The sequence below is a fragment of the Mobula hypostoma genome, chromosome 12, assembly GCF_963921235.1.
Source record: "Mobula hypostoma chromosome 12, sMobHyp1.1, whole genome shotgun sequence".
In the NCBI taxonomy this organism is placed as follows: domain Eukaryota; kingdom Metazoa; phylum Chordata; class Chondrichthyes; order Myliobatiformes; family Myliobatidae; genus Mobula; species Mobula hypostoma.
Genome location: NC_086108.1, coordinates 70,528,987 through 70,543,932, shown reverse-complemented (window position 1 = coordinate 70,543,932; position 14,946 = coordinate 70,528,987). Strand labels below are relative to the sequence as shown.

General features: G+C 43.6%; 1 protein-coding gene across 1 annotated transcript in view; it reads left to right on the top strand.

The window, feature by feature from the left end:
- Positions 1 to 14,946, top strand: part of orc1 (origin recognition complex, subunit 1) — a 42,811-nt gene that overhangs the window by 3,043 nt on the left and 24,822 nt on the right. The window contains exons 2-5 of the mRNA XM_063064982.1: positions 3,686 to 3,813; positions 5,760 to 5,938; positions 7,448 to 7,772; positions 8,613 to 8,949. Coding sequence (XP_062921052.1) covers positions 3,686 to 3,813; positions 5,760 to 5,938; positions 7,448 to 7,772; positions 8,613 to 8,949 — 969 coding nt within the window. The remainder of the gene's footprint in view (positions 1 to 3,685; positions 3,814 to 5,759; positions 5,939 to 7,447; positions 7,773 to 8,612; positions 8,950 to 14,946) is intronic.

Below are 14,946 nucleotides of genomic sequence, written 5' to 3'. Positions count from 1 at the left end.
ACTTAGACTATACTTTTTTGTGTGACAGCATGTTTACAGCAATCTTGTATGTGAGGCAATCTCAATGGCTCTTCACACAGCCTTAGATCACCTGCACAATACAATCACCTACGTCAGGATGCTGTTCACTGACGATTGCTCAGCACTTAACTCCACCATTCCAACAGTCCTGATCAGTAAGTTACGGAACCTGAGCCTCTGTATATTCCTCTGCAACTGGATACTCACCTTCCTAACCGGAAGACCACAATCTGTGCAGATTGGTATTAATAACTCCTCCTCGCCAATCAACACTGGCGCACCTGAAGGATATGTGTTTAGCCCACTGCTCTACTGTCTGTACCCATGACCGTGTGGCTAGGCATAGCTCAAATGCAGTCTAAATTTGCTGATGTTACAACCATCATTGACAGAATCTCAGGCGGAGACGAGAGGGCATACAGCAGTGAGATATACCAGCTGGTTGAGTGGTGTTGCAGCCACAACAACCTTGCACTCAACGTCAGTAAGACCAAAGAGCTTCAGAAAGGGTAGGACGTGGGATCACGAACAAATCCTCAGAGGGGTCAGATGTGGAGAGAGTGAGCAACTTCAAGTTCCTGGGTGTCAAGATCTCTGAGAATCTAACCTGGCCCTAACATATCGATGCAGCTATAAAGAAGGCAAGACTGTGGTTATATTTCATTAGGAGTTTGAGGAGATTTGGTTTGTCACATAAGACACCTGAAAACTTCTACAGATGTTCTGTGGAGACCATTTTGACAGGCTGCATCACTGTCTGGTGTGGGGTGGGCTGGAGAAGCTACTGTTCAGGATCGAGAGAAACTGCAGAAAGTCGTAAAATTAGTCAGCTCCATTAGTACTAGCCTCCATAGTATCCAAGGCATCTTCAAGGAGTGGTGTCTCAGGAAGGCGATGTCCATTATTAAGGACCCCCATTACCCAGGACATGCCCTCTTATTGTTATCATCAGGGGGGGTACAGAGAAGCCTGAAGGCACACACTCAGTGATTCAGGAACAGCTTCTTCCCCTCTGCCATCTGATCCCTAATTAGACATTGAACCCATGAACACTGCCTCACTTTTATTATTTCTGTTTTTGCACTGTTTTTAATTTAACTATTTTATATTCACTGTAAGTGCTTTCCTTTTTTCGTATATGTATCATGTAACGAATTGTCCTCCTGCCACTAAGTGAACAAATTTCACGACAAACGCCAGTGGTATTGAACCTGATTCCACCTGTGTTATTACACTGTGTTTTACACCTTGGGCCACAGAGTTTGGCTGTATTCACAGGTATTCATGTAAGGTTGAATGACAATTAAACTTGAACTTGAGAAGCTAGAGTATGACGAGGATCTGGTGTCTTAAGAAAACGGGTTGTGGACGTTACAGGGTGGAGGTAACTAATAGCTGATTAGCTGAAGTCGTTCTTCATCCTCCATTGGGCAGGTCTACTACTGAAAGCTGAAAATGGGGGAAAAAATGTTGAGAACTCTTTGCCAGCAGGGAGCTGACCTGCAGATAAATGTCTGTATCTTCTGAAGCCAGTTTCAGCATCTTTTATTGGGACCAGTCTCTGAATCTCTGTTAAAAGATCAACTCTGACTGGATGAATTGTCCGAGTGCTAATGTAACTCTCCATTCTGTTGTCCCAAAGGTGTAGATTTACACCAGCAATTTTATTTTCTGCCTGCTTCTGTCAAGGTGTATTTGACTATATACTTCAGCTGTAATCTGACCTGCAGTTTGCAGTGTAATGAAAAATCAGCATTTCAGCAGATTGAATCAACTTGGCACAAAGGAACTTGCAAGCTTAAACTGAGGTAAGCATGTTGCTCAGGCTCTGAGATGACGTGTATACGTAGCAGATTGAATAAAGTTGTTAGGCCGTCCTGATTCTGAGGGGGCTGAAGAGACCAAAGAGTGGACCCACAGACAGATACGCTGCTGGGACAAGAGATGCCTGGACTGGGGCTGAGGTGAGTAGTTAGTGATATGATCCGTACCAAAATCAGGCCTATTATCACAGACCTCTATGGTGAATTTTGTTGTTTTGTGGCAGCAGTACAGTCAAGAAATAAAAGTTTACTATAAATTATAATGAAAATAAATATATTGTGCATTGGGCCGGCTGGTGGCGCAGTGACATCGGGCCAGACCCGGGAGCAGAGGTTCCCGGGTTCGAAACCAGTTGGGTTCACTCCCGAGTACGCTTTCCATCCGTGTTGGGTTGAATGTCGATCGCAACTTGACCTCATAAAATAAAGGGAAAAGTACTGTGAAAATGTCTGTGTGAGGAATGGTGTGCGACACAGTCTCTCTCTCTGGCTCCGCGCCTTGTAAAAAGCCATGAAAAAGACATCATCACGGATGCACGCACACCAAAAAAAAGAAAATAAATATATTGTGCAAATGGCACTGTTCACTCTGGTCATCTGCGCTGTCCTGACCCTTGGAAGTTCTGAATACTCACCCAAATGCTCCTCGATCTTGAGGGACTACCGAGGAATAGTGGTTGTTTGCTAATGTCATTTAAGTGAAACTAATCCATTGTGGCCTGTATAACTTCCGAGCTTCAGCAATGTGGTCACCAGAATAGCAACCCGCTTGGTTCAAAGGGATGGCAAAAAAATCCCGGAAATGATTTTTAAAAGTTGCTGAAAGGAAAACCATAATATATTTCACATAAAGAATTCCTAGAATTTCAAGGAAGAGGAACACAAAAAGTAAAATCAAAAGTAATTTAAGATCCATACCAGGTTTGGAACTTAAGTAAAATACAGGGAATAATTGGTATTTGCCCAAATAAGATATAGGTGCACTTTATTCCAGAAACTTTGAGGGTGTTTTTCTCCAACTCTGGTTCTAGGGTGACATTTGAAACCAATATGGAAACTGTGGGGTAGGAGATGTCTGATGAGGGACAAGTGGGTAGTTTCTGAGGTGATGCTCACCTGCTGTTTACAGTGGGCTTCTGTGTGCTCACAATGCATGGACATGGACAACGAAAGCTTTGTTGTCACTTTCAGAAATACCCTGGAGTCTTTGGAGACGTATTTTTTCCAGAGGCTTTTGGAACTGTCCCTCTTGAATCTGTTCCTCTCCCTAATGATCTCTTCTGGTGACAGAACTGGGATCAAAGTATGTGTTTAAGGAGTCTGGTCTCTGGCATACAAATACTGTGGCCTGTCCATCGACTACACAAGGCCTACTGGGCAGCTATAGTCTTTAACCTATAGGTTTCTGACTAGTTACTGCAGATACCTGAAGACTGGTGAGATACCACCAATGCTGTCTCTCAAAAGTCCTTCAGATTCTGACGGGTTAGTGAACTATTGTCAGTGTCCTCTCCTGGGCCAATGTCCTGGTAGCCTTATCATTAGTAAACAGTGGTGTGTTTTTACAACATTCTGGTAGTTTTATGGTCACTATTGGCGTTACTGTTTTCATTTCAACGTTCATTCGATTGTTGAAATAGTGGCACAATGTCTCAGAATGTAAGGTACAATTAAATGGATAATTATAGAATCTTTATTTGTAAGTGGAAGTGAAGTATGATGTCCATTGGTATGCAGGAGAGATTTGCTATAGATATAGTTTCACACGTTAAATGTTGAGGGAAATGAAAACATTTTCCCGCATCCAAAATAGGTAAAATTGTAAATTCTTCTTTCTTTAGAGCCATTCAGGTAGAATATGAAGGAACTTCCAATATTCAGTGCATCAAAATTGAAGATTTTGTTTTAATCATGAGTGATGATGAGGATCGTCCATATGTGGCAAAGTTGCTAAAATTATTTGAGGAAGGTAAGGACATGTTTCATTGATTTGCCTCTGATTAGTTTTTACTGAATTGAAAGGCCATTTCATTTTTAGATTTTAAAAAAGGCACTTGGGTATCAACTTCTGGTTTCATGGAATGCAGTATTTGACTTTTGATTGTACAGAAAGTTATCCAGTACTGTTTGGAATGTGTACAGGTTTCCCCCGCCATCCAAAGGTAGAACGTTCCTATGAAACAGTTCGTAAGCCGGAATGTTGTAAAGTGAAAAAGCAATTACCATTTATTTATATGGAAAAATTTGTGAATGTTCGCAGACCCAAAAATAACCTACCAAATCATGCCAAATAGCACATAGAACCTAAAATAACAGTAACATATAGTAAAAGCAGGAATGGTATGATAAATACACAGCCTATATAAAGTAGAAATACTTTTCCACAATCATTGCCTGCACTGTTGTCCGTAGCGAAAATCTCACACAAGTGCCATTGGCAAAAACATGGCGCAAGTGCTCTCAGCAGAAAATCTCACGCAAGTGCTGTTGGCAGAAACACTCTCTCCAGTAACCTTTAAGCTATGAAGCTGCCAAATCATACCAAATAACACGTAAAAGTACACAGCCTATATAAAGTAGAAATAATGTATGTACAGTGTAGTATCACTTACAGGAATCGGGAAGACCGCGCCGAGCACACTGATGATGGTGTGTTAGACTGAGTTGTCGGAGTTTGGGTGGTGCAGTGGCCCCCACCCTCCGGGCAGCGACCCGATACTGACCCGCAAAGCATGCAGTAGTGCAGCGGTAGCTGGGAGGCACACAGCACATCTTTAAGAAAAAAGCCGAAATAAACATGCTAATTAATGCCAATTGCATCGCCTCTGATCTGGGCTGACAATTACATGTCGGGCGGCACCTAATCAATTAGCATATTTATTTCTGCTATTTTCTTAAAGATGTGCTGTGTGCCTCCCGGCTACCGCTGCATTCTCCACGAATCGGTCTCTGTCCGCGGCCTGGGGGTTGGGGTGGTGGGGCACTGGGGTGTCATCTCTTCGTTGTCTGTTTCCATTTGGGCAGGCAGCTCATCTTCTATGACTGCCCGCCTCGATGTCGAAGGTTGAGGTTTGTCGTCTGATGTGGAAGGCTTGCTTGACTGCTGAGCCTCGCTCATTTTTCTACAATACAGTCCTTTGTAAGCACTCAAACCATCCTGCAAATATCCCCTAAACCTACGTACCCTTTCAAAATTAAAGTTGTACTTTATCATTGCAGTGAAAATCTCACGCAGTTGCTTCACATTCAGTTCGCTACTGCATTCGGTTTCGATTGTTATCCTTTCCTCTTCCAATTGCATCAGCTCTTCATCTATGAGTTCTTGGTCATGGGATGCCAAAACCTCTTTGACATCATCTTCGTCAGCTTCCACAAGCCAAAGTCACGTTGTCCTTACTTCGTTCACCACGATCAAAATGCTTAATTATGTCTAGTTTTATGCTAAGTGTAACACCCTTACGAGCTCTTTCAGGCTTTTCCGATACCTTAGAACTCATCTTGCTAACGGCTGCTCACAGGCACATGTTTAAGCAATGCCGGCGAGAATGCCATTCCGAATCCAGGGGAGAGTGGCTGCTCGGGGCGCGTGCTGCCTTTTATCGCGTGCTGATTTTTTTTGTAACTGTGAAAACACCTTCTGTTAGCGAAAACGGGGAACTAATGTAGGTCTTTCGTAACAGTGAGGTTTTGTAAAGCGAGTGTTCGAAAAGCGGGGGACACCTGTATATGTTGTGTATATTTGCTTGTTATGTCCATACACTGTACCCACAAAGAGAACAATTATCAGCATGGAAACTAGGATTTTAATGCAAATCATTCAATTTAAAATCCCCTCCATGTTTTAATGTACAACACGATGATATTGAAGCTTTTGCATTCCATATATTTCAATTGACAAGTTATTCTCCTCATCAGGTGCACAGCAGCCTCCTGTGAAGCATGCTCTTGTCCAGTGGTTTGTTCGTATCGAGGAGATACCCAAACCAAAGCAGAAACTATTGGGGAGAGAAGCCCATCCCAATGAGATCTTCTTGTATGAAGTCGCTGACTGTGATAATCAGATCAGTGCTGAAACCCTTCTTAAGCAAGTAAAGGTAGGACTTGAGCTCACAAGATAATCAGTGTGGTGTTGCATTGCCAGAAGTGCTTCATTCTCAGACCTGGTAGTAAACAATTTTAACCTGCCTTTGCGCTAAGCCAGGGGTTCCAACATGCTTAATGGTGTTGGTCCCTGGCACAGAAAAGGTTGGGAACCCCTGCACTGAGCACTAGGTGATGAATGTAGGAGATAGCTAATTTCTTCAGTTAATCAAGTCAATTCATCTCATCCCTTTGTCCATTTTGGATTTTTTTGGTATATTTTTGCCTGATATTTGTGTCAAATAATAACTACGACACAAACTTTTTAATGGAATTACTATTTGGAATTTCCTCTTCAGACATTTTCACCTCATAGAACTTTGATTCTGTTCAGTTGGTGGTATTGGAAAAGCTTAACTGGACAAGTCACGCTTGTTTTCATTTGTGGGATGTCGAAATCATTTACAAAATCGGTAATTATTGCCCATTACTAATTACTCTGAACTGTGACTGCCTTTTTCATCTGTTGCCAGTCTTGTTATGAAGATTCTTCGTGTGCTGTCAGGGAGCAAGTTTCAGGATTTTGCCTAAGTGGTTTTAAGGGATCAGGGTGTATGCACAACTCCAGAGGTTTGTGACTTGGAGGAAAATGTGCAGGTGGTGACAGGCTGACCGTGTTCTTTTGTGGCTTCAGGAGGTGTTGGTACATTTGAGAGAGCCTTTGCGAGTTGGATGGTAGAACGTTCAACATAGTGTCTTGGTGGTGTAGAGTGAGAACTTTTTGATGTTGGATGGGCTGGCGATCAAAGTAGCCTTTTTCTGGTTGGCATTGACCTTTCTCTGTCATGAATTGTGTTCATTCAAGGAAATGGAGAGTATTCCATTACATTCTTGCTTTGTGTCTTGCAATTGGCTAAAGTGCTGAGGGAGGCCGGGGGTGGTGCAGAATGGGGAAGAGTTATTGCAAAATAACTGCCTTATATTTATGAGGCTGTTCCAATTAAATTTTCTGGTCAACCATGACCTGTAAGTGTTGATATAATGTTGGTATTGGCACTGCTTTTCAAAGAGAAGCATCTGTTTTCTAGTTTCAGCCCGAGTGATTATTATGCAGTTCTCTTTCTTCAGATGGGCACAGTCTGCTTTGTCATTTGTATTGTGAGTAGAGATCAGTACTACGAGCCACTTTTGACATGGGCAAAAGGCCGCTGATGATTCAGGCAGAGGTGTTTATAATCCATTATTGTTCATCTTTGGAGAAGCATAGGTGGGTCTTTCAAATAGGAATGGCTTTGATAATATTTTGCCTTTCACCCATGAGTGGTGGAAATCTGGAAAATCTTGGAAGTAGTCCACAAAATCTGAAGGGAGAAATATTGAGTAAATGAATGCCATTTTCAGAATGGTTGGAAGTATGGTGACATTAAACATTGGCTTTATTTCTCTTGCCAATGATGCTGCATAATCTGAAGATACTCATCATTTTCTAAATGACAGTAAAATTGTAAACTCTTTAATTTTAGGTATGCCAGATTGCTCCAGATGACCCATTTCCTCCATCCAATCCTGGTGAGGATATTTTCTTTGTTAAGCTGAAGTGGGATGGAAAGAATTTTGACGAGCTACCTAGAGGTGAATTCCCGGCCACCTATTCTTTTGAGCCTATTCGTAATAATAAAAACCTGGATTCCTTGCCCGGCCGCACGCAGAAGTCTTTCCCGAGTCGTATGGATGTTAATAATGAGCCTAAAGGTGATACGGTGATGAAGACTACTGAGTACACTTCACAAAGTAAGAAGAGTACGAAAAGCAGTAGCTCCACGGATATGAAGAATCTTTTGCAAAATGGTAGGTAAGATTGCAGCTTAAGACTTGCGTCCCATAATTAGATTATGAGAACATTCAGTCCTCTTTTATTGTCATTTAGAAATTCATACATGCATTAAGAAATGATACAATGTTTTTCCAGAGTGATATCACAGAAAACAGGACAAACCAAAGACTAACACTGACAGAACCACATAATTATAACATATAGTTACAGCAGTGCAAAACAATACCATAATTTGATGAAGACAAACCATGGGCATGCTTAAAAAAAAAGTCTCAAAAGTCCCCGAGTCGATCGACTCCCGAGTCCCCGATAGCGGTGGCAAAAGGGAGAAACTCCCTGCCATAAACCTCCAGGCACTGTCAACTTACCGATGCCTTGGAAGCAGCCGACACTGAGTCCATCCATCGGAAAACTTCGAGCCTCCGATCAGCCCTTCCGATGCAGCCTCCCGAGCGCCATCCTCTGCCGAGCGCCTTCCACCCTGTCCCTGCCGCTGAAACAAGCACAGCCGAGGATTTCGGGGCCTTCTGCTCCGGAGATTCTGGTTACCACACAGTAGCAGCAGTAGCGAAGCGGGCATTTCGGAAGTTTTCCAGATGCTCCTTCATACTCTCACGTCCGTCTCCATCAAATCAGAATTGTGCACGGTCCCCTACTTGACAGATAACAAATATTCATCACCGGAAAGGCCACGCGCACTGCTGTCGCGCCACCATCTTCTCCTCTTATGGATTTATTTGAGGAATTGGGTTCCTCTGATTCTAGTAATGAAGAATCCAAATTAATTTTTTTCTTAATTCAGCCATATCTTTTTTAACATGAAATTGATTAACAATATTTATTTTCAATTGTAGGTCTTAAAAATTTTTCAAAAAGAACAGAGAGAGATATTTTGTCTGAACTCCTTGATGATGACGATGACAACGATGAAGATGATTGTCCGAGGAAATGTCATGGGGCGGAAATGAAGCCTCGAGTTGCAAAGCGCAGAGTAGATTTCAGTTGCATTTCAGATAATCCTCAATCGCCTTCTAAAAGGTTACAGAGTCAGTCGAAAAATATTGTCCTTTCACCTTTTGTAATGGTTGAAAAGGTAATGGATAATCAATTGTCTCCTCTTCAAACTTCAAAAACGAAACAGCAGCATTCAAGTCCTCCCAGAATTAATGGAGAAATCATTGATAGTTGCAGGTAAGTTACAAAGTCGATCAATATTTATAGCAGCTAATTATTTCTTGAGCAGATTTGAAAATATGCATTGATGTACATCATGCAATTATTTCGTTTAGATTACGAGGACTCTCAGTCCTCGTTTATTGTCATTTAGAAATGCATGCATTAAAAAAATGATACAACGTTCCTCCAGAATGATATCACAAGAAAACACAGGACAAACCAAGACTAAAACTGACGAAACCACATAATTATAACACATAGTTACAACAGTGTAAAGCAATACCATAATTTGATAAAGAGCAGACCATGGGCATGGTAAAAAAAAAAAAGTCTCAAAGTCCTGATAGCCTCTCACGCAGATGGTAGAAGGGAGAAACTCTCCCTGCCATGAACCTCCAAGCGCCGCAAACTTGCCGGTGCAGCACCATTGGAAGCACCCGACCGCAGCGGACTCTGAGTCCGTCCAAAAACTTCGAGCCTCCGACACAGCCTCTCCGAGCACCATCCTCTGCCGAGTGCTTCGACCCTGCCCGGGCCGCCAAGCAACAAGCAAAGCCGAGGACTCGGGGCCTTCTTCTCCGGAGATTCTGGACCACACAGTAGCAGCAGCAGCGAAGCAGGCATTTCAGAAGTTTCACTAGATGTTCCTCCGTGCTTTCACGTCCGTCTCCATCAAGTCAGGATTGTGCACGGCACCCTACTTGTCAAATAACAGACATCACCACCGAGTGGCCGCTGCGAGCTGCGTCACGCCGCCATCTTACCTAGAAATGGCGAAGTGAAATTTTTGATGAAATTTTTTTCATTAAATTAAAAAAAATACTGAAGGTATTCAGGTCAGGCATAAGCTGTGGCGAGAACAACAAAGTTAATGTTTTGGTTTCAGGGTTGTAGGCTAATACTGCATGGATACAGGCCTTTCAGCCCAACTTGTCTATTCTGACCCAGCTACCTACCTGAGGTAGGACAATTTGCCTGAAGTTGTTTCAGATCCCTCTAATCTTTCATATCCTAAACATTATTGATCCATAACAAAACATATTCAACCTGAAACATTTTTCTTTTCACTAATGCTGCCTGACCTGCAGAGTATTTACAACATACTGCTGCCATTAAAGATTAGTCCCCTCTGATCTTTAAACTGTTTACCTGAAGATTCTGCTGCTCCTACAAGTTGATTTTCCCATTTCCATGATAGCAATCTTGGCAGAGAAGGAATTGGCTAAATTACACTCACCATTTCATCTCTGAAATTTTGGACACATATTGATATATATTCATGTTTGTTTATGGAATGCATGGTGCATGATCAGTTGATAACTTCTTGATTTATTAAGCTTCTGTTATAATTAATAAGCCTATTAAATTTGCCTTGTTTGTTTTCTCTGAAAGTTGCTGTGTGAAATTTCCGAGTCTTTGAGTAGCTGCAAGAGTGTACCAGCAACTAAGTTGCTTAGGATTTCAGCTGAAGGTTTATTGATAATATCAGCAGTGACAGCAGCACCAGAAGTTTGCAGTGTCCATATCCTCTGTTATGCTTGAATAATGCGCACACCATCTACTGATCATGTTCAGTGTCTGATCCTGAATTACCTTCTGAGAGGCCAGTTGTGCCCAGTATTAATACCGTGGCCCATCTATGAGAGAAGGCAGTCCTTCTGACACAAGCAGGCCTGAAGAATTTTCAACAACAGCAGCAAGGTGGTGCGACTGTACCAACACATAGGTTGTTAATTTGGGTTATAAGATTAGCTTTATTTGTCACATGTACATCAAAACATACAGTGAAATAAACCGCACCAGCGACCGACATAGTCCGAAATGTGCTGGAAGCAGCCTGCCAGTGTTGCCATGTTTCTGGCACCCACAAGTTACTAGCCTAACCTGTAAGTCTTTGGAATTGGGAAGAAACTGACACGGTCATGAGGAGAATGTACAGATTTCTTATAGACAGCGGCAGAATTGAATGCAGGTTGTTGGCCCTGTAATAGTGTGACACTAACTGCGGCATTACTGTGCTCCCGCTTTAGGAACACAAGAGCAAGTGATAGCTGTTTTTAGAGTCTGGGAGTTACAGTGCATTTAATGGCAGAGTCAAAGTCTAGTACAACTTGGAACTAAGCCCTTTTGCTGCACAGAATCCACAGTGACCATCAAGCAAAAATTTTCACATATCCTCCACTAATCCCATTTTATTCTCCGGGTGCCCCTTATTAATTTTCCACTGACCTACTGCACATTAGAGACATTTGAAGTGGCCAGATCCTCATATCTGTGGGGTGTGGAAGGAAACGGGAGTGTATGGACAAAGCTTGTGTGGTCACAGGCAGAATACAGGGACTCCATAACAGCACAGGAACCCAGCTCAGAGACGTTTGTGAGGCAGCAGTTTTGCTGTGCTGCCCTATCCCCACCTCGACATTTAGGATGACTTGCTTCCACTCCATTTGGCGTTTCTGAAGAGACCGCGAAAGGAGGTGTAGGCTCTTCCACGGATTGGGTAGATGGCGGGGCTAAGTAGGTCGCTGGTGAAGGAGTCTGCCCTCTCTGCCCCTAATGTAGAGTCTCCATGTTTTCCCAGCATGGATTTGAGGTTCTCGATTCTCCTTTTCATCTCTGCAGTCATCGACAAGATTCTAAGGAGTTCAGTGGGGGGGGGTTACTTTTTTCCTCCCAAGATAAATCAATCTTTCCTCCGACACTTGGCGATGGCTTCCTGTGGTGGAGCTTAGAATAAGCATACCTGTGTTAGGAATCTGATGTCAAGCCTGCAACAGATGTGGCCTCCTATCACAAACAAGAGAAAATCTGCAGATGCTAGAAATCCAAGCAGCACACACAAACAAAATGCTAGAGGAACTCAACAGGTCAGGCAGCCTGTATGGAAAAGAGTACAGTCGATGTTTCAGGCCAAAACTCCTCGGCAGGACTGCAGAAAAATGCTGAGGATTAGACTTTAAAGGTGAGGGAGGGGAGAGAGAAAAGCACCAGGTGATGGGTGAAGCTTAGAGGGATGAAATAAAGAGCTGGGAAGTTGATTGGTGAAAGAGACAGAAGGCCATGGAAGAAAGAAAAGGGCGGAGGAGCACCAGAGGGAGGTGATGGACGAGCAAGGAGATAAGTTGAGAGAGAGAGAGGATGGGAAATGGTGAGGGGGGTGGGTTGGAGAAATCGATGTTCGTGCTATCAGGTTGGAGGCTACCCAAACAGAATATAAAGTGTGGTACAGACGTGGCTGACCCAATGGAGCTGATTATGTGTGATGTGGGCTGCAGTGAAGGGGATGTTGGTCTGAGGGAAAATGCAGAAGTTGTTTTACTTACCTTTCCAGTAGATTTTGATGGATTTGCAGACCTCATTCATGATGTTGATTTAGTGCTGCAATTCAAGATTGTTTCGTCTCATATCCAAATGAACGAGTGTAAAGTAGAATGAAATAATTGTAACTCCAAATCTAATGCAGCACATAAAAGAAACTCAGTAAGATAAGGAACACAATAATTTAAAAAAACAATAAATATTACGTAATATAGCTTGTATACATTGATTGTCCACCAGGTGGCGCTAGGTACAGGCGTGTCCATTCATAAGGTGACTGACAGGAAATGATAAAAGTAGTGGTGGTTGGGAGTGTGGAGGGGTGGGTTAGTGGGTAGAGGTGTTGATCAGCCTACTGCTTGGGGAAGTAACTGATTAATGGATGCTATGTAGCCTCTTCCCTGTAGGGAGTGGGACAAACAGTCCATGAGCGGGGTGAGTGGGGTCGTTCAAGATGGTACTGGCCCTTTTCCGACATCCTTCTGTCTTTGATAGCAGGTGCCAGTGATGCGTTGGCTGTTTTGGCCACCCGTTGTAGAGCTCTATAGTCCGCCGCAGTGCAGTTTCAGTGTCATGCAGTGGTGCAACTTGTTAGGATATTGTGTACTGGGCATCTGTAGAATGACGTGAGTACAGGTGTGAGTAGTTCAGTTCTCTTTCAGCCTTCTCAGAAAATAAAGGCTTTGGTGAGCTTTCCTGATGGTGTTCTGGGGTCGTGAGACGTTGTGTGAGATGTGCACTCCCAGGAGTTGGAAATCGCTGGCAGTTTTCCCTCACTGTATGTGCGGCCGATGACAAGAGGGGTGTGAGTACTGCGAGTTCTCCTGAAGTCGATAGCTATCTCCCTTGTTTTGTTAACATTGAGGAAGAGGTGATTTGCCTGGCACCAGGCCTCGAGCTCTTCCATCTCGTCCCCTTAGGCCGTCTCATCGTTGTTGGTGATGAGCCTCATGACTGTCGTGTCCTCGGTGAACTTGACGATGTGATTGCTGGGGTGTTTGGTTGTGCAGCCGTGTATGAGCAGAGTGTACAGCAATGGGTTCAGCACAGCCCTGGGGGGCACCTGTGTGAGGATGATGGGGAGGGAGGAACGGTTGTGCACCCTGACTAGCTGAAGTCGTTGGTGAGGACGTTCCATATCTAGAAGCACATTAGACCAAGGAGTAGGAGTTCGTTCACCAAAGTCTGTAGACAATAGAGTTGAATGCTGAACTGAATCCATAAGCAGCATTCCGACTTAAAGTTAGTGTTTTCTCGGTGTGTCAGGGCCAGCTGCGTGACAGATACAGTGACATCTGTCGTAGACCGGTTCTGTCGGTAAGCATATCAGTGCGGGCCCAGTGTGGCAGGAATGGAGTTTTTGATGTGTTTCGTTACCAGCTATTCAAAGCACTTCACGATGCATTCAGAGCCTGTCGGTGACTTTGGGCGGTAGTCGTATAGTTCTGAAAATGTGGAGTTTTTTGGTATGGGGATGACAGTGACTGATTTGAAGGATGTGGGGTCAGCAGCCTGGATGAGTGATATGTTGAAGATGTCAGTGAGTTGGTGTGCACACCCCTTGAGTTGTTGGTCTGGGATGTTGTCAGGCCCAGCTGTGTTATGGGGGTCGACGGTATGCAGAATCCTCCCCATGTATGCTGCTATTACAGACCGTGGCTACTCACCTGGGAGAGGGATAGCTTTTGTGGCCGGCATTGCTTTGAAAGCCTTGAAGTGTGCATAAAAGATGTTCAGAGCGTCAGGGAAGGAGGCTTCACTGGTACAGTCGCTGGTGTTCTTCCATGTGTAGTCCGTAATGTCGATGCCCAGCCACATAAGCTGGAGATCATTATCATACAGGTGATCATGAATTTTTTGTCTTAGCCCTCTTGATGCCCAAGCTGAGATTTCTCCTGACTGCTCTGAGAGCTGTTCTGTTAACAGATTTGAAGGCAGCATCCCAGGCTTTCAGTAGGGAGCACACCTCAGAATTCAGCCAGGGCTTTTGTTTTGATGTGAGGTGACCATTCCTGAGGTACCAACGTTATCTACACACTGACTCACGTAGCTGGTGACAGACGAAGCATGTTTCTTGATCTAGGTCTTCTCTGTTTGTGGTGGCCTTCTCCATCATCCAGTGGTTAGTTCAAAGCAGTCCTGAGACATAGGGATTACCTCATTAGTCCACACGATGACGGTCCTCTTGACTGGTTAGTCACTGCAAGTACTGGTTACAGCACAGCAATAGCTACAGCAAGCACTGGTTGTTGTGCTTTCTGTAGTTACTCCAGGTCTCCAAACGATATAGGACAGCTGGGATTACTGTTACTCATGAGTTTTGTCCCGTGTTTGAAGTCTTGTTCCTCAAATACCCTTTTCAAATTGGCCATTGATCGTGGTAATAGAAATCACCCTTGGTAGACCATATCTAGTTAAATGAGCCAGGGTTGGGGATTAGGATCATGAGAACGTGAATGGACGATGGACCAGGTGTACAGAAGGTGCCCTGTAACTTCTGTGGTTGGCAGGATGCTTATCTACCCCTAAGCTTAACTCCCACGAACTGAGAAAACAAATGGCCATTCTGCCAAATACAAGTATAATTCTTACAGGTCCTTCACCACACCACATCCAGCCATAGTTTCTATTTATAATGATTCCATATTCCCCTTTATCTTGTTCATTCAGGAAACTGGCCAGGTGCTGCTTAAA